General features: G+C 37.6%; 1 protein-coding gene across 1 annotated transcript in view; it reads left to right on the forward strand.

Annotated features, from left to right (window-relative positions):
* cacna1ba (calcium channel, voltage-dependent, N type, alpha 1B subunit, a) overlaps positions 1 to 23,405 on the forward strand; it is a 153,975-nt gene that overhangs the window by 72,094 nt on the left and 58,476 nt on the right. Inside the window, exons 8-17 of the mRNA XM_062417131.1 lie at positions 9,123 to 9,238; positions 9,484 to 9,570; positions 14,528 to 14,609; positions 16,704 to 16,921; positions 18,502 to 18,614; positions 20,900 to 21,012; positions 21,117 to 21,248; positions 22,148 to 22,220; positions 22,321 to 22,438; positions 22,599 to 22,666. Of these exons, the coding sequence (XP_062273115.1) occupies positions 9,123 to 9,238; positions 9,484 to 9,570; positions 14,528 to 14,609; positions 16,704 to 16,921; positions 18,502 to 18,614; positions 20,900 to 21,012; positions 21,117 to 21,248; positions 22,148 to 22,220; positions 22,321 to 22,438; positions 22,599 to 22,666 (1,120 nt within the window). The remainder of the gene's footprint in view (positions 1 to 9,122; positions 9,239 to 9,483; positions 9,571 to 14,527; positions 14,610 to 16,703; positions 16,922 to 18,501; positions 18,615 to 20,899; positions 21,013 to 21,116; positions 21,249 to 22,147; positions 22,221 to 22,320; positions 22,439 to 22,598; positions 22,667 to 23,405) is intronic.

The raw sequence follows: 23,405 nt of genomic DNA on the forward strand, positions 1-23,405 counted from the left end.
AATTAGACAAGAGCAGCAATCATTTCCTTCTTCATGTAGATGCTGGCAAATGTAGCAGTGAGTTAGTGCCAGAGGGTATTCTGTGCAGTATACATGCTTGTAACATGGTTGTCTCACTGAAATGAATTCTTTTTGACACAGTGCTGTGGTTGGTGAACATATGTTTCTCCTCCAAACTGCTATTCAGGATAAGCTGTTTACTGTATGCACAAATGAATATTGGAACCATTGAATACCATTGAAATCTGTTACGAGCAGTCTTCTTTGAATTAATAATTGCTACGTGTTTACAATCACCCACAACCCAAAAAAACCTTCATAATCTCTGAAAAGCTTTAATATTTATTTAGATTTAAACAATCCATACCATAAATACCATAAAGCCAATACACACTATATACAAATCTAACTTGACTGAGAATGTCTTGCTCACACAATTGTTCTATTTAATGTTACTTTGTTTTATTGAGATTATGTCAAACTCTTAACTAAAGCTACGTAGCAGCTAAACTTGCTACAAAATGTAGGCTGACAGATGAATATCAATTTTTAGACTCATTAAATTCAAGATGACATGAAAAATGCCTTTTTAACCCCTGTAGATCGCATCTCTGCTCATATTATGCACCTTTTTAATATGAACAGTATATGCTAAAAAATACAACTTTGTATTCTTATATCAAAATCCAACCATGTTTTCTAGATGAGATGTGTGCTCATCAATCCACTTCAGCTTTTAGATTCATTGTTAACTACAGCTAGCCAGTAGCTAAAACAAAAAAAAAACATTTGTTAAGCATGTTTTTTTTAAAAAGTTGAATTGTGAATATTCACTATAAAACGTTTTTTACTTTTGTATTTATTTTAAGCTAGTGAGAACCACTTCAAAATAAAGTCTAACCACGCTGAAAGTAAAGTGTCCAAAGCATCTCACTGTTATCACACATTACAACTGTTACAACAAATCTATAAATATGATGTATTAATGGAAATTAAAAGAATACTATAATCATCAGTTACATACTACTTTTGTAGTTAGCTAGCATTAGCTTAGCTATTAGCTTAGCTGCTAGCCAGCTTTAGTTAACTTAGTATTCTCAATAAAACTAAGTTGTGGGTTGAGTAAAAACTGTTCAAACACGTAATGGGCAATATGAGCAGTAAAAGAGCAGCATACAGCTTCCTGTGTATAGATCAGTATAACTTTATGAATGCTATGATAACTCTCCTTCAGACACATTTAAAAATGTTCCTTTCTTCCAGTGTGTGTGTACTTCTCTTGCATTTACTAAATTAGACAAATTCAACATCTGTGGCTGCTCTAATGTAATATTCATGAGGTTTTATTAAAACATAAATTCACATGATTATACAAGTCTGCTGCACCACAAGCAGACTTTGCGCTTTACATGGTGTGCAGAGTCTGTCAGTGTAATGCTGTGGTGAACATTCCCTCATTTATAAAGCAACACAAGCAGCAGACGCTGGGTCACAGATATGTCATCACCACTGAAAAGAGCATCATGGGGAAAGGCTTTGTTTTCATTGCCTCATCATCTTTCTTCAGCAACAGCAGTCTCTCAGTGTTGTTCTCCATCCTCTACTCATGTAACTTACAGTATTGGACGCATACACATTCATGATGGGAGTGTGAATTTTCCTTTAGGATCAGAGTGGGTGGATAGGAGATAATCAAATATGCAGGATGGAGGCCACATCCCTACATAAGAGTACACAGTGGTATTCAACAAGTAGACATTGAATGAACATATTAAAACTGGTTATAATAAGTGAGAATATTCTGAAAAACAGAGGATCAGACATACTGTAGCATTCACATTGTGTTTTTAAAGGAATTGTTGAGCAGCTACCACATGATCTACTTCATATGAGAAAATAACATTAATAAACATTAATACAAAAAAGTGTAGTTTGCTCCTTTATATTTTTGAATGTAATCCCTTGATAATACTGTTAATCCCAGTATTCTGATGTGTGCTGGTACACTTGAATAAACAATTATATATGTACATGAAGTAATAAGATAAGATATTCCTTTATTATTCTCACAGTGGGGACATTTACAGTATTGCAGCAGCAAAGTGGATAGCAAATATAGAGCATCAATAAAAGAATTAAGAAAAACAAATAATAAATAAGTACTCTATAATAAAAACAATAGTAGTGAAAAATATGGTAAAAAAAAAATAGTAACATTATGTAGAGTAATACTGGTGTTAAATATATATATATATATATATATATATATATATATATATATATATATATATATATATATATATATATATTTCTGTTAACGGCACCAGTTACATTTCCTCCCTTTGATCCCAAACTTCAACATTTCCCCTCATAACTTCCAATTTTATTTTATACCATTTTCTTTTTCATATTCACATAATAAAAAACATGACATTTCTCCAGTTCTGCAGCTTTTCTGTAGTCTTTGTGATTTCCAGTGTTTAAAGGTACACTGTGATTTTTTATTGTAAAGAAACACTTTGATTTAAAGCCAGTGTTACTCACCCAAACTCACTTTGGGTATCCTGAAGTCCCATTACCAAGGTTTCACAATGGTTTTTAAATAGGCTACATTTAAATGTGAATGTAATATATAGTAGATTTGTGTACAGATCCAACACAAACCAGTCAAAATACATATTCACATCACTGCTGAAAGTTGTAATATATCTAGTTAACATTCTTCCAGAGCTTTATGAGTATCAAACACTGCTGCATGGTACTGACACACTCTCTATCTCATACTCTCTCACTCTTATCAAGCTGTTGATTTGTTGTCAGCAATCTAATAAAATTCCCACCAGATATTCTTGGCTTCTTTCTCCTGACATTGCACAACATTAATGCTGTTACTTGTGCATTCTCTGCAGCTATCTGAGCTCATTCAGATGGGCGGGCGAGCACAGAGTTGTACTCACGCTCTCTCTCCTCTTGTTTAAAGTTAAGGTCCTTCATTTTTTTGTAAGAAGCCTCAGTCCTCTAAGTTCCGGCTGCTTGTTCTGCCCTTGCTGATAAGGTAATGTTTCTCCCTGCTGGTGTGAAATCTATTTCCTCCCAGCGCTTCTTTTTCAAATGAAGGTGAGAGACTGACTGTCCCTCAAAGTCTTAAAAGTCATTTGTGGAACATTGTTTTCTTTCTCCACCAGCTTTAATTCACTCAGCCGCTCGCAGGATGGAATATTAAGTCTCAACTTTGTCTTGTTTACTTAATTTTGACGACAATTTTAATTCTGATTGGGTCGTGGAGAGAGAGAGAGATAGAGAGGGGACTGTGATAGAGTGAGCAAACTGCAGAGTCAGCTCAGCAGTGCCATTAATATTAGGTTCACCTTGGAGTCATTTATATGGCCATCATTTCTCTCAAAGTTGTATCTAGATTGTCTTTTTCATGTTAGCTTATGATCTTATCAGCTTCCAACAAGCTCAAACTCATGAAGCATCAGGTTAAAACTTGACAGAAAGTTTGACTTATATAACTTATTAAAGGCTACATCTTTTTTTTTTCAAGCATTATCATTAAATGTGATAACTTTAAAGTACAAAACACATTTCTGCTTTTTAATCTCGTATTTGTAACACCAGAAAAGACAAATAAACACAGGAAGGTTTATTCACATGCTTTCAGTCACCACAGTTGAGCAGTTTAGGTGATGACATCATCAAAGTTGTTTGTTTGTTTGTTTATCAGGATCCCCATTAGCTGTTACACATGCTAATAGCTAGTAGCTAGGGGTATAAAGATATATTGATCTACATCGTTACATCCAGTCAGTGATCAACGAGCCAATAGCAGCGATGTAAAATGAAAACATCGATCATCATCTTTAAGAGGCGTCTTTATTTTGAAATTCCTCTTGCACATCGGTCTCCACCCGAGCATAAACACCTCCAAACAAAATGCAAGTGACGCCATGGCAACGGCCAGAAAAACAGTCAGCGACAACAAAAACTAAAGCACGACTGTAAAAGAGCGATGAGTATCACTGCTGTCATTTCACATTTCTGCAGCCAGCAACATGTCCACACTCCACAGCCAGAGTAGAGGCAAATGCAATCATGTATACAAATAGAAACTTGATGTTCTTTCAGTTTTCTTTAATAAGATGTGGACATTTTGAAAGCTCAATATATCAAAATGTGGCGCTTTTCTAGTGAGCAGGAAGTCTATTTTTGGAGCAAAATTGACCTGAGGACAACAGGAGGATTAACTAAAAACATCAGTGTTTATGATTAAAGCACATATAGACCTAGAAAGGTACAAAAAGAATTCCACATTTAAATACAACATGTGATCTTAGGTTCATCCTGCAAGTTGTAAAGCTTCTTGAGATGCTCTCGTCGTCCTATGAGAAGGTAGAAGTCACTCATTAATCTACCATCATATCTGAGAGGGTCTCCTGTTAGAATGCTGATCAGGTTGCAAAGATTTCCAATCATCTCATCCTTAAGATGCTTTTATGAAGCAAGGCCTCATATTTTCTCTGTCCAGACTTAATGAATCAAACTGTGGGTGTGAAAGTGACCTACAGTCATCTGGCAAGTCCCCTCTTTAAAATATATTTCCTCTGACAAGTATTTTAATATTAATGTTCCCAACCTTCAGCTTCTCAATGGCCACTCTCTTTCCAGGTGATCAATTTCATTCAACCTTTGACTGCATATTAGTGTATTTCATCTGAAACTTTATTTATGCTCTGTGAAACGCGTCGTTCTGAAAAGTTTAGTTACTAGTATCACACACATATACCCGCCTACTGTACGTCCCTACTGTAAACACAGGGACAAAGCTTTAGTGGGACGGATAGCCTTTAGCAGCCCCCTCAATGGGTATCGTGTCCTCTCTGCTTCCTGAGCTCTCCACAGAAGTCGTCAGATGGCCTCACAGTTACCGAGGAGGTGGAAGGTCACTGATGCTGTCTGGCAGGGCCGTGCGGGGGCCATGTCATTGTTTAAAGGCCACGATCTGAGCTTCAGAGCCACCAGGAAAAGCAGATACACGCAGGGTTGAGAGGCTGCAGACCACCCCCCCCTCCCCCCCCGGGGAGGTCGGGAGCTGTCTGCTCGGCTTTTATCTCATCAGCGTGGGCGGAGTGCCATGAGATGTGACTGTGATCAAAGATGAGCACCCCGAACTATTCTCAAATATCCCCTCACAAATTTCACTATACAACTACTGCTTTTATTGTGACCTCGCCAGCAATGTATAATTAAATCATTGTGAATAATTGTTTGTGGACATGTTAGCTATGTACAGTTTTGTAAAGTGGAAATATATGAGTGCTTAGCTTGTTTTAGAGCTCTACTGCCCCCTATTAGTCACAATTGATTCATGTATTATTCAATTGAAGGACTTTTTGCTACTTTAGCTTAGCAGACACTAGTTTAGAGATTTTATTGGTGCATTGCTATCATTATCACATCATTATCAAGCTCCAAGAGAAGAATACAGGATCAATAACCATCACTGTATTTTGAGTTTGACAGTCAATTCTATACCTTTTAAAAAAAATAAATAAAAAAAAAGTCAAAATACTCAACTTATGGTCCACTTACTCATTTATCCCCGAGCTTTCGACCATATCCCACAGTCTTTATCAGTAGATTTCCTCAGTTGCCATGGAACACTTTCCCACGATTTAGATGAAATCTAGATCAGGGGGGTCAAACTCATTTTAATTCCAGGGCCACATACAGCCCATTTTGATCTCAAGGGGGCCGAACCAGTAAAACCATGGCTTAATAACCTATAAATAATATATAATATATATTATAACTTTACTATAATAAACCATCTATTTATAAAACAGATGACCATGCTGCGATGTCTTAAGAAAAATGAGCAATTTCAAAAATATCATGTCTCAGGTTTTTGCAGATTATTTTGCACAGAAGCTGCTGATTGATGTTTAATATATGAATGTATTCTGTTCAGGGTGAAAACACAAAAAGCAGCATTTTACATGAAATAGTAGTCAGCATACTTTGCAAAGTTATCCAGTGGGCCAGATTGGACTAAGAGGTCCAATTTAATAATTCTAATTAGCTATTAATAAAAAAACAGAACAAAATATGAGAACAAAAAAACATACAAACTTGAATAAAGAAAAATAATAACATTTTTGTTATGTATAATATGATAATATATAATATAATACTATGCTGCTGCCTGTATATCTGCATATATCCGACAACATATTCGCCGATACCAATATATCTGTGATAGGCCAATATCAGCCGATAATATCTGCTGACCGATATATCGATCAGGCTGTAATCCATACATATACAGTACTCATACACCTACATATACTGTAGACATACAAGCCTGCATGCATGTATATGCACATATACAGTATGAATGGTAGCAGTCAAAAGTTTGGACACACCTTCCCATTAACTTGAATGAGAAAGTGTCGAACGTTTGACTGCTACTGTATACACACTGTACTTATATCATTGCATGTGCACACATTAATTAACATATATATGTTGATATGATATGTTGATGTGATATGTTGTAATGATACACTGTAACATGTGTGAATATATGTGTGTATTTGAGTGAGTCTACACATATACGTTTGATGATGATTGCTATTAGATGACCTCAAATAGAAATGCAGTTTCTGGCGTTTTGAGGAGTGTGTGTGTGTACATTTCCACATGCTTCAGATGAGGCTTTTTTTGTAATGTTGAAGAGAGAAAAGTGTGTACCTTATGATATTCGAAAGCTCGTCTCTGCCTAACTTAGTGTGGAGTTGTCTCTGTGTAATGTTTATGTTTGTGCTCAGGCTGGCAGACGTTTCAATATGTGTGACACTGTGTGAGAGTGTGGCTGAAAGCTACAAGGCTGGGAAATCCTAGCTGCCACAGTTTCTCTCTGCATGCACACACACACACACACACACACACACACACACACACTCAAGCAGTCAAAACATAGACGCACCCAACACACAATACACATAGATATATAACCACACATTTCGATTTAGAGACAGTGGCAGGCACGTATACACACACACACACACACACACACGCACACACACGCACACACACACACACACACACACACACACACACACACACACACACACACACACACACACACACGCACACACACACACACACACACACACCCACAGGAAGGCAGGCAGACAGCCACTGCAATGCAGGATAGAGCTTCCCCCCCACCACTGTGTGGGAGACACACCAATCTCTGAGCTTTGGGGGTGGACTGGAGATCCCTCACTCTGTTGTTCTAACAGTCTATTTTCCTCTCTCTCTCTCTCTTTCTTTTCCTTTATTGGCCTGTCTGTCTCTCTCTCTCTACCTCTTTTTTTTTGTCTTATTCCACCTCCTTCCCCCTCTCTGCTTCACCATCTCTCATATCTCTCATTTTGCATTCAGCTACATTTAAAATGAAAACCATCTTACTGGCATGACATTACCCTATTTCATGTAGGCAAAGTAATACAGTGGTGATGGAGATAATGCTGTAAACACTAATATTTAAAAAAAAAAAGTCATGTTATATTTGGACAAAGAAGTGTGTTTTTTTTAAATAATATTCATATTCTCACAGCAGATGAATGATTTAGGCATGTGTTTCATTTGATTAATCATGTCCTCTGTGTACTAATATATTAAAGTATCATTCAGATAGTGTGTTTGTAAGCATCACACTCATACTGCATGTAAACACTCATATATTTTTGTCTCTCTGCATATATATCTTCTGCTGGCTGGCATTTGTTGCTTTGGCGCCACACAGAGAGGATGAGACTGAAAAAGGAGAGATTAATAACACACAGAGAAAATCTGCTGTGTAGCACCAGGCTTGTTTCATGCAGTAATACAGACAGATATTCAAGCTACAAGATGTCCATGTCTCACTATTACCTGCCATGCACCTGTGTAAAAGGATCATTATGATTTATTATAACGTGTCTTATTTTTGTAGTTTTGGTTCCTACCAGTTATGTTTATTGCTGATAGAAAGGCTACATAAAGGCTAGATTTTCACTGCAGTACTGCAAGTAACCACTGGGAAAATTATGTTATATATTATATATCTTATAATACATGCATGGTGATATGTGCACATGAACAATGTTTGACTTGCCTCTATGATAATTGCGTACAGAGCTTCCCGTTCTTTTGCCAGCAAAAGTCTTTGGAGACTTGCATTACACCACATTTTCTGTAGTGGTGCCTTCAAGATCAATAACATGTGGGTCTCTCAAAACACACCCACCTACCATGTTACACTGGTGATAGAAAAAAGCAGAAACTAAAATGTCATTCGACTAAATAATTTAGAATTTTAGTATATTAGGAAGAAAACTAGTTTGAGGATGAGCCTGGAAGAAGAAGCGACCACTAGACTGCAGCATCAGCTAAACTCAACTCAGTGATATCTGATACAGCAATATCTATCTAAAGCTAGCACACATTAGCCACCGTAAGCTGGAAATACTGCTGCATCAAGAGTATATTGAATGGAACAAGGTTTGGTTTTGATGCTCGGAATAAGAGGGAGATTTTGTTAATTTCTTCTTTCAAAAGTTACATATGCTCTGTGTAAATGTTTATGCTTGGGGAGAAGTTTCAAGTTTAAGTGAAGTCACAAGTCATTTGTGTTAAAGTCAAACTTGAGTTGCAAATCTTTCTTCATTTTTAGTCTGACTCAAATCCAAGTCATCTGACTTGGCACCTTAGTAGTATTTGTGGAGAAAGGACAGAGTGCCTTGTTGGATACAGACACAGGCTTGTTCCAAAGCATTAGACCAGCTCTGCTGTCAACAGTCACTGTCACAGTGTGACAGGACACTGAATCTGCCTTACCTGGTGGAAGCCAGCAGGCTGTGTGCCTGTCAACAGTGGAGTGCCCCAGGGTCTATGTGTTGGCTTCAGCTCAGATCCAATAAACATTTCTGTTTGTTTGTTTGTGTGTGTGTGTGTGTGTGTGTGTGTGTGTGTGTGTGTGTGTGTGTGTGTGTGTGTGTGTGTGTGTGTGTGTGTGTGTGTGTGTGTGTGTGTGTGTGTGTGTGTGTGTGTGTGTGTGTGTGTGGTTTCTACAGGGAGTTTGCCAAGGAGAGAGAGCGGGTGGAGAAGAGGCAGGAATTCCTGAAGCTCCGCAGGCAGCAGCAGATAGAGAGAGAGTTGACTGGTTACCTGGAGTGGATCTGCAAAGCAGGTCAGACACAAATACACACACACACACACACACACACACACACACACACACACACACACACACACACACACACACACACACACACACACACACACACACACACACACATATACACCCACTGAACTGAAGCACAGTCACATATATTTAAAGATAGAAAAAACAAAACACATTTACTGACTTTACTGTAATTGATGTTGACACTAACTGTGACCGCCTGTAACTGATGTGTGGTATTTGTGTTGCAGAGGAGGTGATGCTGGCTGAGGAGGACAAGCATGCAGAGGAGAAGTCTCTGGATGGAGCGTGGTACAAAAGGAAACAGCACAACTCTGGTGAGGACTGTCATCTTCAGATTTCAATGTAAAGACAGTAAATTAGCAGCCATGTAAGAAGATTTGCATAAACAATTCAGCGCCATGTTGGAGGTGTGATTGGAGTTTCACATGTTCACGATCTAAATATAAAAAAACTAAACCAAGATACGCTGGTATATAAATATCTAAAAAAAAAGATTAATGTATATCACGTTTCATATCATCAAGCTTTTACCTAATCATATGACAGGTGAATATTTTGTTGAAATACATTTGTTTCCTCCTTCATTAAAACATATTTCAGTTCACTTTTAATATTTTGAATTTTTTTGCAGTTTTGAATCAGCTGATCTGTCTTCTCCTACTGTGCCATTCAGCCACTAGCTGTCTTACCGCCATTTGTAGTCAGCAGAAACGTGTGTGTGCTGTACAACACCATTGGTGCTCAGAATCTTTAAAGTGTACCTTTAAAGTCACAGTGAATGGCTATTTGAAGAAGTATATTGCTTCCTGCAGCACTCACTATCAGAAGTTGAAACTGTGACTTTCACAAAGTTAATCAACAATTACTTTGTGAGCCCACAAATTTACCAGCATTGGCATTCACATCATTGTAACTTGACTTTGTCAATTCATAAAATTCTTAAACATAAGATATCATTGTTTTCTTATATATATGTATCCCTATATAATATCTATAAAAGCTATTTATAAAACCCCCACATATAGCCCACCACCAGAGAAATGTATGTAGTATTTGTCAAACAAGTAAATAATTTGTTTCTGTCATTTACTGCAAGGTAAGGGAAGGTCCATGAGACAGCCCAACTGAGGATAGCAACAGTAACAGAGAGGCAGACAACAAAGACACAGGCAACTGATGATTACAACAGAAAGACAGACAAGAAAGAATAATAGACTGAGACAACAGAATAAAGCCCAACAGAAACTGGTCCAAACAACACATGAAATTGTTTGAGAGACCAACATTTAATACAGATGGATGATAAATAGTTCTACAGCTTAGATGCAAAAGTTATATACAGATGGATGATAACAAAAAGTTTTACACCCTACATGGATAAGTTGTATACAGATGGATAACAAAAAGTTCTGCACCCTACATGCAAAGGTTATAATAAAATGTTTCTATTTATAAAATATATAAAATGATATGGACCTCCCATGTATTACTAAGAGTTAGTTTGGTTTAGGCCTAAAGCTTTCCAGTGTCTGTGGCATATGTTACTGTATGTATGTTACCACACATCTAAGCAAGTACAATATGGGTTTTGTGTTACTAAACTGTGAAATCAGTAGGTTTATGGTATGGCTAATGACACTTTGGAATTACTGTGGGCCACCTGCTGGGTGCACGCGTGCGCTCTGGAGCCTGCACTGGTACCTGCCCGCACCCAGAACAAAGTGTCCCTCATTTGGAGGTGAGAGAGTTGGCAACCCTATCAGCAGGTGTACACAATATAAGAAACAGGTAGCGACTAGCGAGGCTTTTTAACAAGCTAGAAAAGGAACAGCAAGACTACTGGGATGATGGATGAGGTGGCATATGAGAAAGGGAAAATGTCCTCTATATTTACACAGAGAATAATTCAGTAATGACACACAGCTGGGGAGGCAGGCAGCAGTGATATGACGGAGTTAGCAACAGGTGTTGCACAGCAGCAAGGAATGGCTAGGTCTGAAAAACACTCACAAATACAGAATGAAATAATACTGGGAGATAACTGGGATACATGTGACAGGGCTGATTCCTTTTGCATTAGCCTGTCAAGCTATTTAAACATAGCTGTTCTAGCAGCTAGCAGCTTGAACTCTATTCTCTTTGATGCTAGCTAAAAGTTTGTAATTTTAGCAAGGTTAGCAGTAGCAGTTAGCTCATTTAATGTAATGCAGGTTTTTTTTAAAAAGTAGCAGGAAAAAGAACAAACAAAGTGTAATGCTAGTAGTTGTAATTACAGGGGTTTTCTGTCAGCTGTAATAGCTTACTGTTAGCTGAAAAATGGCAGTCAGTGTAAACAGAATCCAACTGTAGCTACACAGTTTGTTTATCCTAAAGTTAGCTTAACTTAACAAATTGCTAAACAGTGACATGATAATAAACGACTACTTTAGGTTTCTTTGCTATTTCTAATGTTTTATTGTAGGGCTAGGTTAGCATCTTTGTAATGGGCATTGTGGATATTACATATCGCCACAACTCTCTTGCTGGTAGTTATATTGAAATAAAATCCTATATTGATTTAATTAAGTTAATTTAGCTAATTAAAAAGGGGCTATACTGTTTGTATGTGGTTTCCCTTGTTAACAAACCTAACTGTATATTTAGCACAGTAATAAAATAGCAAATTTACAGTCCCCCTTCCACTTAAAAGTTGTTTTTCTTGTTCTACGATTGAATGTTTGAGTTTTACTGTACAGAATGATGTGTGCATAGTTTGACACTACAAGGCTGTTTTCACATGAATATCTTCTCTGTTCCTCTGTCCTCATTCCAAAATCCAGTTTAAAGGGATTTATCATATCACAACTGGTTTGAAACCTGAAGCCTTCAGTACACATACACTGAAAAACTACTTTACAGTGAAGTATGAGATGTCCAGCAGTTAAACTCCTGAAATGAAAAAAACTAAATTGCATGTTTATAGACTCCCTCGTTAACTGGAATTGTTAACAAGGGAGAGGAAGTTGAGACACACATTATTGCAAGCAGGGTTTTTTTTATAATAGTTTTAAAATGTGTTTGAGGGGAATCTTTAAGCTTTTATGTAACTAGTTTGACCACATATGGCAAGCAATACCTGCAGTGTGGGACGTTTGAAGTGAATGTCCCTTCCATTCATGCCCTTCCATTCAAGACTTTGCCAAATGAGTTCACACTATGCTGATATTACTGATATCACCACCAGAGAAATCTCTCTGTATGTCACAGTGTACAGAGTTTTTAATCTGGAAAATGACTATGGGCAGAGCATGTACACTGTTAGTTATTCCGCCTATAGACATTGTGTGAATGCAGCAGTCTAGCATCATTTTGCTATGTCACTGTAGGAAAAGCACATGTGTAAATAATCTCATGAATGATGTCTAAATTTCATGGAGCTGCTTGAGTTTCAGGATCATGGTTTTGTGCATGCTGACTCACTGTCACACTGTTACGGCTTATTGGACACTTGAATAGAACAGAGCCATCAGTGTTAATGTTATTAGTAACACCTGTGCTTTAATAATGTCAATAATGTCTGCGGTTAAAAAAAAAAAAGCCCTTTAGTTTCCCTCTGTGAAGCTTAACTCACTTTAGTCTTAGTCCCTTTAACTGGATTATTTTTCCCAGTTTCACAAGTGTATCAATAAGTATACACTATGTAATATACTGTACATACAGCTATAATATATGTATGTTATGATTGACACACAAATCATTCGTTTCAATTTATATTTGTAAATAAAAAATGTTATGTTAGTGGATCATACTGTATGTTGAATGGATAAGTGTCTTGCTCCATACTGTTGGTACCGACCACCATGTGAGCAGCAAAGTATGTGGCTGACACAGATACACATCACTCCCACTGGCATCACTCTGAGGTGTGTGTGTGTGTGTGTGTGTGTGTGAGAGAGAGAGAGTGTGTATGTGTGTGTGAGTGTGTATGTGCTCACACACACACTCATTCCCGTCTTATCAAGACCATACTGCCTCTCATCTGCAGCCTCACCCGGGGTAACAGTCACGGTGGTTATTGGTGGAAAGGTGGAAGGGTAATGAGATTAGAATAAAGTAGAGAGTGTGTGAGGCTCAGTGGATTTCACAGGCAGAGTGGGAGTACAAGAGCCCTTCACACAAATGTAAAGCTCTTCTCTGCTGCGTAGTTTTGATGCTATCACAGTTTGTTTTTTATAGCTCTCAACAGTGAAAGTGGACTGTGTGGAGTTATGGTCGTGTCTCAGAGGGTTGTCAAAAATCAGACTTGTAGCATTGAATTGCAGATTTAAAGTGACTTATTGCAAGAAACCCCAAAAAATCCTATGTACACTTCATATTTATCAGATGTCATCAGCCAGAACACATTATATTATATTATATGTATATTATATGTAAGGCTTTTCCATGTAATGGTCTATCTTTTACACCACCACCTTACTCTTCTAATTTTATAGCGGCTGACTTCCAGCCTGCCAGATTCAGGCTGGCTTCATGTTGTCCTAGCGCCTCACACAAAATGACTTTGCATGAACCATCCTGTTTTTAACACTTTACCTAAAATTACAATACCATATAATCTTCACTTTGGGGGTTCCCAGACCCCCACACAAACAACCAATGCAGGAAAGGGCGAAAACTCAGCAACGTCATCATCGTCATCAGCAACACTGAGCTGGGAAGAAATTTGGAGATATGATGGCACTGACAACACAGATACTTTAAATCTGGCACATATATATATAAGCTGCAGTGGAAGTTACTCTTCTGCTGCTCCAAAAAAAAACTTTATTATTTACTTTATGCAGGATCCCTTTGAGCATATAAACAACAGGTTCCTCTTGGTTGTTTTATGGTTCATATATACTGTATATCTATATCAGATGATACAATACAGGGGCAAATGAGGCCTTTGCTTTATTTTAATCATCTTTTAGCTTCCATTTAATGTCTGTTTTAACATTGCTTGGTTGTTTCTGACATTGATTTCATCTTTGTAAAACACGATTTGAGAGGTTGTAGATGTATTTAATGTGAATAAATGAATAATATTTAATTGAATGAAATGAATCAGTCAGATATGAAAGGATCGTGAAATTTACACTTGACAAGAAGTAGGAATCTTAATAGAAAGAGAGACAGAAAAAAAGAGGCTCCTTCGTATTGAACTTTAGCAAAAGCTTTATGAATTTGAGTTAAACCAGATCAGCTGCTTTGTGACTTTTGTAATATTTTTCCCCATATTGTATTTTGCAGTGCTGAAAAGAGCCAAGAAGAGCAAGAATGACCTCATCAATGCAGAAGAAGGCGAGGACCACTTCACTGACATCTCATCTGTTGGTGAGGACGATACCTGAGACACAGTATCTGCCATATTCCAGCAAAGCTATACAAACATTCAACCCTCACATTGTGTCTTTACTGAGTGTTGAAGGCAACAAACAAGCAAGCTTGGTCTCTAATAGTTTAAATTATGTTGAGTTAAAATAGCTTCGTAGCAGAAGCTAAATAGGCAACATTAAATTGTTATAACATTCTATCAGCCTCATTACACAGTGTCCAAACACATGTTTTCACTTGTTGTACAGAATAACTGAAACAGTCAAAACAGAAGGAAATATCCAAATCTAGTTGGCTGACATTAGCAAGCAACATTTCCCATGAAACTATTGCTTTATAAAATGTCTAATTGTCGCTGCTTTTTACACTCAAACATATAATATTAAAAATGAGTGGAGACACTATTGCTGCTTTTTTTCTTTCAACAGCCCTGAGTCATATTGACATGGATGAGACAACTTGTCCTATGATTCACTGTGCAGAAAACACTCCTAAAGTCATAGTTTCACATCCATCTGTGCACAAGAGGAAGACACTGAAATGTAAGGATATTGGATTTCTCTCATTTTAAACCAGTAACACAAAAAACCCCAATGTTTCACTTTAACTTTGTTTAAGAGACAAAGAGATAAAAACTTACAATAGCAATATGTAAAAATATGCTAAAACCCAGCATGCAGGCTTATATAATAGGCCTTTAACACAGCACAGTTTGACTTGTCGCACAAGGAAAAGCCCAGCTGTTCCTGATAACACTAACGAGGCCTCTGTTCTATTCAAGTGTAATTAATTTCCTTATTTACACCTGTGTTTTTCCTACTGTGACATGTCAAGATGTCTTCTGTGAAAAAGGTCTATATAGTGCACATGATAGTGATAGCATAACATCATCCAGCCATCATCATTTAGCACAGTCATCATTGGTTAAAACATAGGCACTCTTACCACCCACTAACTGTTAACTGGAAGAGCCTGAACAGCTTAATGGCACTCTGGATTTGGCCTTTAGCTGTCATCTGTTAACACTTTACCTTTTAGAATTGTTCCTGTTTTATTGCCTCACAACATTAAATCAAAGAGGATTAAATGGGTAGACATGTAAAGTGGCATAAAATGGAAAAAACTCATGCACAAGTACCTCAAAATTGCACTTAAGTACTGTACTTGAGTAAATCTACTTTGTTCCATTCAACCACTGGAAGTTATTATTGCTGTCAAATACTGTACAACATTTCAAATGTCCTTATATCTGCTTATAAGTGCAAACTCTTCATACACTTATTTTCTGTTCAGGAAAGAAAGGCAGTTTGACACCAGTGAGCTCTTTAGCCACAGTATGTGATGCATGTGTTTATCACCAGACAAGAGATTACCAAACTAAGTAATGAGCAGCTGTTGCAGAATTAAAGTGGAATGAAAGTATTGTTATTGGTGTCATTAATTGCTATAAAATGACTATAAACATATACCTGTAATTCAGTGCTTGTATAGATAGAATAGAACAGAGTGGGATAATGTGGGTCTTCAGGTGACACAGTATGAGTCAGATGTCTGGATTAAAATAGACCAGGAAATGATTAGTCCACTAGTCTTCCTGTGCTAGTAATGAAATTCTAATAGAACAATTTTTCTCCTTTCCTTTCGTGTCCAGTCCCACTTGACATTTGGGCTTAATTTAAGTTACAGAAGGTTTAATATAGTACAAGGCTAAATGGGAGCGATGACGAGCGCAGCGCTGTGATGTAGAAGAGCCGAGGGCTTCACTTTGGTTACATCACAGTCAGAGCTGGTCAGAGTATAAAAAGCCTTTAGTTGAGAAGGGTAGAAGTTAATTATCTGACACAGTCGTTCCCTTGACTCTTCCAACTAATCCTTTTTACACCGTGGAATCCATTTTTTACAAAAATTCAACTGGACTGTGTTAGACTTCAAATCATGTACACTTCTCTACATTAAAGTTATTATTAAATGTGTTGAGTTAAACCAAAGCCATGTTTGGAAAAAAAAGTAACATTCACAGTTTAAATTGATAAGACGACCTTGGTTGTAGACTCAGTAACTTTATTGCCATTTTGGTATGTTTTGTTCCAACTGCCCCCCAAGGGTCGCCGTTCGCCAGGGCCAACGCGAAGGGCAAGAACGACAACTCGTCTTACTTCAAGAGGAAAGAGAAGAGGATTCGTTTCACCATCCGCCGTCTGGTCAAGTCTCAGAGCTTCTACTGGACTGTGTTGTGTCTGGTCGGCCTCAACACGCTATGTGTAGCTATCGTACACTACGACCAGCCTGAGTGGCTCACCTATGCACTGTGTGAGTTCCAGGAATTATATACTGGCTTAGATAGGTTTTACCTGCACAGAGAATTTAAAGAGAGATGAACATGTCCTACAAATGAAATGTTGAATTCATAAACAAACATATTCTTATCATTATGCTTTTAAGACCAATAGATTATGGTAGTTAATGTCAACATACTTCAGATTGATATTATGTAATAATATATTATATAAGTAATATTACTGACTTCTCCAGTGTCAGTATTTATCATTATCAATTTCTTGATACTTGTCATTTGTGACCATGAAGACCGCCGTTCCATAAAAGTTACATGGTCTCGCTTCAAAGACGACAGCTTTAGAGAACTTTGTGGTTGCAACATTTAAGGCCCTGAAAAACATATTTTCTCATATCAGCTTTTCACTATGAGGGATGATTGTCTACATGGACACTCAATTTTCTGCCAAAGTTAGAACAGTGTTGTTTTTCTTCACATGAGGGATTTTTGTGTTGTGTTTTTTTCTGTGGCCCTCTCGCTGTGACTGATCCTCAGTCATCTGGGTCATGCTGGTACAGTATAAGGATTTATAGACAAGGCTAGAAAAAGGAAAGGTCATGTTTCTGTGCACAGAATATGCTGATTGTTGTGGTTAACATTACCAGCACTGTCATTAGTAAAGCATTTTAGCTCAAATGTATATATTTCAGATAACATGATTTTTTGATTGTTAAACTAACAAATAGCCTGATAACAAAGTTTTTTTGTTTTTTTTCCCAAACTGTTTTTGATTGTTTCTTATTTAGTCAGGAAAACGTTGTTATAACAAAAATTCAGTCTGTGCATTAAATGTACAACAAGTCCTCTAAATTGGCCATATGACTCCAGAATGATACATAGAGCTTTTTGATTCTGGTACCTCTATCAGCAGTAATCAGCAGGACAAATCATTTGTGTGTGCTTCCCAAAACTGTTGCAAATCACTGTTAAAGCAGCTGTGCGGAATGTTTCTCCCCCTGCTGGCAATAAGAGTAATTACAAAAACACGTGCTTATGTTACAGGCTCCGCAGTAGCCCACTCGGTCACTACTGTTGCTGCTGTTAAATCATATTTCTTCAGCCATGGATGAATTGGATAAATCAGAATTTGATCCATTCAGTCAGCTAACATTTGCAAAGTCTAGACGAGCATTCAATCAACCTTTATGTATCATCTCAATTGTGCCACTGCTCCTGGTCATAACTACTACAGCTGCTAGGTGCAACTATACAGATTATGATCACCTGTTTTCATAGCAACTGTCACTCTTATTCTTGACTCTTATTCCTCAGAAAGGTCAAAAAAACACTGAGGTGACATAAAGCCATTTGCAAACATGCAACAAACCAAAGTACCATTGTACATTTCATGTACACACGTGAGCAAACATACACCTCACACACTCCATCATGGGAGAATACAGCAGTTATTTCATCAAACAATATACTCTGTGTTGTATTTGCTGTGGGTACAGCTGAACAGGCAGACCAGCTCTATTGAGTTGTAGAAATCAGCAGGGAGGACCTATTTAACCCGGGGCATTGATCTGTGTGTTTTCTTATTGTCTCTGGACAGACCTGGCTGAGTTTGTATTCCTGGGCCTGTTTTTGGCAGAGATGTCCATGAAAATGTACGGCCTTGGACCCCAGAACTACTTCCATTCCTCATTCAACTGTTTTGACTTTGGGGTGAGTTGTCAGTTGCTCAGCTGTGAATGAAAGCAATCAGTGGTTTTTAGAGCGTAAGCATGTGTAGAGTGAGTCAAATGATTAAACGACTGCTATTTCTGAAAAAAAGTTTTGATCATAGCCAGAATAACAAAAGATACAAATATCACTCACAAAAGAGAGTTCCATCTCCAGCTGCTGATGGACTATTAGCAGACATGATCTTCATTATTGTCAAAATCAACAAACCAATTTGAAAAAAGAAAGAAAAAAAGGTTTTAATTAAATATGTATGCAATATTTTTTGAAAATAATAAATAAACATAGAATTTAGAATTTTAGTAAGTACTGTACTTACTGTCAAAGGTTTGGTACAGTTTTGATGTATTTGTACAGTACTTTACTTCTACTACTAGTATCTTTATTTTGTGCTACAATATACTTCTGTTTCGCTACATTTTATAGGTCAGAATTATACTTGTAATAGCAAGTTACTAGCAGGCGGGGAGTTCGGGTCCTCTGAAATGATGCGAACGCGGAAGTAACTTAAAACTGCATTCTATCAAAAGGCCACCAGGGGGAGACCGTTTTGGTGTCAAAAGGACTTCCGTCTCTATACAAGTCAATGGAGAATTCACCAACTTCTCACTTGATTTATAACCTCAGTAAACGTTTGCAAATGTGTTTATGGTCTCAATCGCTAGTTTAAAGCCTCCTTCAATGCAGTATAATGTTAATTTGTGAAATTTTGGCCTCCCTGATTTTATATTTGACGATAAAGCAGGGTATGCATAGATTAGGGCGTGGCTACGTTGTGATTGACAGGTTGATTGGTTCACAGGATCAGGAGGGTGCCTCGTGCTCCTCCTGATGCCCATATAAGTAGAATCCGTGTTTGTTTTTTTACCCAGCATGCACCTGACATTTTCAAGATGGCGCTGCTCAGATCCGATACTATTCGCTTCCAAGCAGCAGTCCACAAACCAATGGGTGACGTCACGGATGTTACGTCCATTTTATATACAGTCTATGGTTACTAGTTACTTTTCAGATTATGGTTTAACAGTGAAAAACATGATGAGTTAATGAAATACATAATTTTACCCGTAATATCGCTGATAGCTTATAACATCTGCTGTATTTCTGTGACGTACGTTAGCATATGCATCACTGCTAGCTAATATCTACTGTATTTCTGTGACAAACATTAGCATATGCATCACTGGTTGCTAATGATATCTACTGTATTTCTGTCACAAACGTTAGCATATTCATCACTGCTAGTTAACATCTACTGTATTTCTGTGACGTACGTTAGCATATGCATCACTGCTAGCTAATATCTACTCTATTTCTGTGACAAACATTAGCATATGAATCACTGGTAGCTAATGATATATACTGTATTTCTGTCACAAACGTTAGCATATTCATCACTGCTAGTTAATATCTACTGTATTTCTGTGACAAACATTAGCATATGCATCACTGCTAGCTAATATCTACTGTATTTCTGTGACAAACATTAGCATATGCATCACTGCTAGCTAATATCTACTGTATTTCTGTGACGTACGTTAGCATATGCATCACTGCTAGTTAATATCTACTGTATTTCTGTGACAAACATTAGCATATGAATCACTGGTAGCTAATGATATCTACTGTATTTCTGTCACAAACGTTAGCATATTCATCACTGCTAGTTAATATCTACTGTATTTCTGTGACAAACATCAGCATATGCATCACTGCTAGCTAATATCTACTGTATTTCTGTGACAAACATTAGCATATGCATCACTGCTAGTTAATATCTACTGTATTTCTGTGACAAACATTAGCATATGAATCACTGGTAGCTAATGATATCTACTGTATTTCGGTCACAAACGTTAGCATATTCATCACTGCTAGTTAATATCTACTGTATTTTCTGTGACAAACATTAGCATATGCATCACTGCTAGCTAATATCTACTGTATTTCTGGGACAAACATTAGCATATGAATCACTGGTAGCTAATGATATCTACTGTATTTCTGTCACAAACATCAGCATATCCATCACTGGAAGTTAATAATATCAACTGTACCTCTGTCACAAACGTTAGTTTATTTATCTCTGCTAACTTGTGTACTGTATGTCTGTCAGAAAGGATAGTGCGTTTACTATCACTGGTAATAGAGTACTGTTTCCATTGTTTTACTGGTTCTTTCACTTAAGTAAATGTTCTCAGCGTTCTTCCACTGCTGCTGTGGAGGATGCTGTGGAGGATGCTGCAATAACCAGACTGTATTCACAGGTGATTATTGGCAGTATTTTTGAGGTGGTCTGGGCTGCCATCAAACCGGGGGCCTCATTTGGGATCAGTGTCCTCCGGGCTCTGAGACTGCTCAGGATCTTCAAAGTCACCAAGTGAGTGATCACAGATGTCTGTCTTCACAATACTTCAGCCTACTGGGAACAAGAATTTCTGTATATTTTCATATGTGTGTGTGTGTGTGTGTGTGTGTGTGTAGGTACTGGAACTCTTTGAGAAACCTGGTTGTATCTCTACTCAACTCCATGAAGTCCATCATCAGCCTGCTGTTCCTCCTCTTCCTCTTCATTGTGGTCTTCGCTCTGCTGGGCATGCAGCTGTTTGGTGGACAGTGAGTAACTTGTTCCTACTGCGAACACTTGATGTGGAGAAATAAAACGGCTATTGAGAAGAGAGACTAGTGGCTTCCAAACTGACATATAGATAGGCTGACATATAAGTTTAATAAAAGTTAGACTAAAACTAGGATAAAAAGAGATTAAATGACAAAAGAAACAGATGAATATAATAAAATAAAACATACAGCATGCTATAAATGTTAAATAATATAAAATAAAGTAGAACAAAACATCAAAACTAATAGAATAAAAAGCCTATACTGCACTTCTGTGTCCAGAGCATCTTACTCGTTGTTCTTTTTGCTGCTATGCTGTCTTTACACTCCAGTCAAGAGTTTAAATGCTAATAAACAGTATTGGTACCTAAAACCTGAGATTAATTTAAATAGGAAGTAAAATGTAAAATCTGGGAGAAAAATTCCCATCAGAATTTGATTGAAATAAAAACATTTAATAGACCTCTAAAAGAAATTCAGTTTTCCCCCCTTCTGCTTTCTGTGCTCTCCTAATGAGAAAAGCTCTCATGTATTTTTGAGAAGACACAATAAATCCTGCTACCATCACAACCTCCTTTATCTGCATCCTTCACATTGGGTGGAGATGTACAGTAATTAGGTCCCAGCAGACAGACAGAGATACAAAAATGTCAGCATTAGCACAACTCATCCATTTGAGGAGAATAAACAGTCAGAGATGAGTCATAAGGTCACACACACACCAGACACAGAAGAATAGAATGTAATGGGCTTGTATTGTGCTGGAGTAATCTGCAGCAGCCTAATGGAGAGGTCACGCTGCTCCATCCTCCAGGAGGTGGAGGACTGAATGTGACTGCTGTGGCTTTGAAAGGGGTGATTACATCCAAAGACTGTTTGGTTTTCTCCCCCCGCAGGTTTAATTTTGAAGACGAAACCCCGACAACCAACTTTGACACGTTCCCAGCAGCAATTCTCACCGTCTTCCAGGTAAAGGTCAAATTTCTCCTCCTTTTTTTTTTTTTTTTTTCCCCTTGTTCTGCTTGTAGTGCTGAACTGGACTCAGAAAACTTGTGCGTCTCGCCTGCAGATCCTGACTGGAGAGGACTGGAACGCAGTCATGTATCACGGGATCGAATCACATGGCGGAGTCCACGGAGGAATGTTCTCCTCAATTTATTTCATCGTGCTCACCCTCTTTGGAAACTGTATCCTGCCCAATTGATCCAAACTGATTTACCCCTGTGTGGTTGTCAGGCGGCCCCGTGGACGACTTTATCATCATTTTTGAAGAACAGCTGTGATTGTAAATATTGATTCTGTGTTTATCAATCATATGATCTTTTTCCTGAGACTACAAATAACCAGATACGCTCCTCAACGTCTTCTTGGCCATTGCTGTCGATAACCTTGCAAATGCCCAGGAGCTCACTAAGGTACGGTATTTCTTTACAGCTGGCTTCATATGGCTTTATACCAGGAGAGAGGGCCGCTATCACTATCAATAAAAGTCCAAATTTGACATGCACAAGGCCTTTTATCCCTTTTCTTTACAAGACAGTGAATACTTGTTAGTTTATTGGTGTCATAATACTGTCCGCTGTGGTAGTGAGATTGTCGTAGTTTGATAGATATAATGCCAGAAGCTCATAACTCCATCTTATTCATAAAAGAAGATGATCAATAAAATGCATTTGATGCCAGCCCAGCACTAACTAAAGGCCAGGTAAAAAAAAAAATAAATAAAAAATCTCAGTATTTATGTCATACTCACTACTCTGTTGCTATCAGTTTATCACTGCAACACAAGCGTAGTTTTCATTCACTTGATATTATTGTTTCATAATCACTGTTAAGCTGCCATTACTGAAACTCTATGCTTCCTGCTAATTATTTCACATTACAATCCTACCAGTAAAGGCTGAGATTGTGCCCAGTATGAGCTGGAAGATTTTTAATATGAACCATTTTTATTAATTTGAAGTGTTGAGTTTCATTAACAGTAACTTCACATTTCAGTGCAGGAAAACAGTATTTCTGTTAGACGAGACTCAGACAGCAGCAGAGCGGTAAATATGACATAACTATTGTTCTACTGATGGAGTTAATGTGATATGGAAATTAAGGCCCGACCGATTAAATACTGCCTGTATAACTTATTGGCACATATCGGAC

This window comes from Scomber scombrus, chromosome 4 (assembly GCF_963691925.1).
Source record: "Scomber scombrus chromosome 4, fScoSco1.1, whole genome shotgun sequence".
Taxonomy (NCBI): Eukaryota; Metazoa; Chordata; class Actinopteri; order Scombriformes; family Scombridae; genus Scomber; species Scomber scombrus.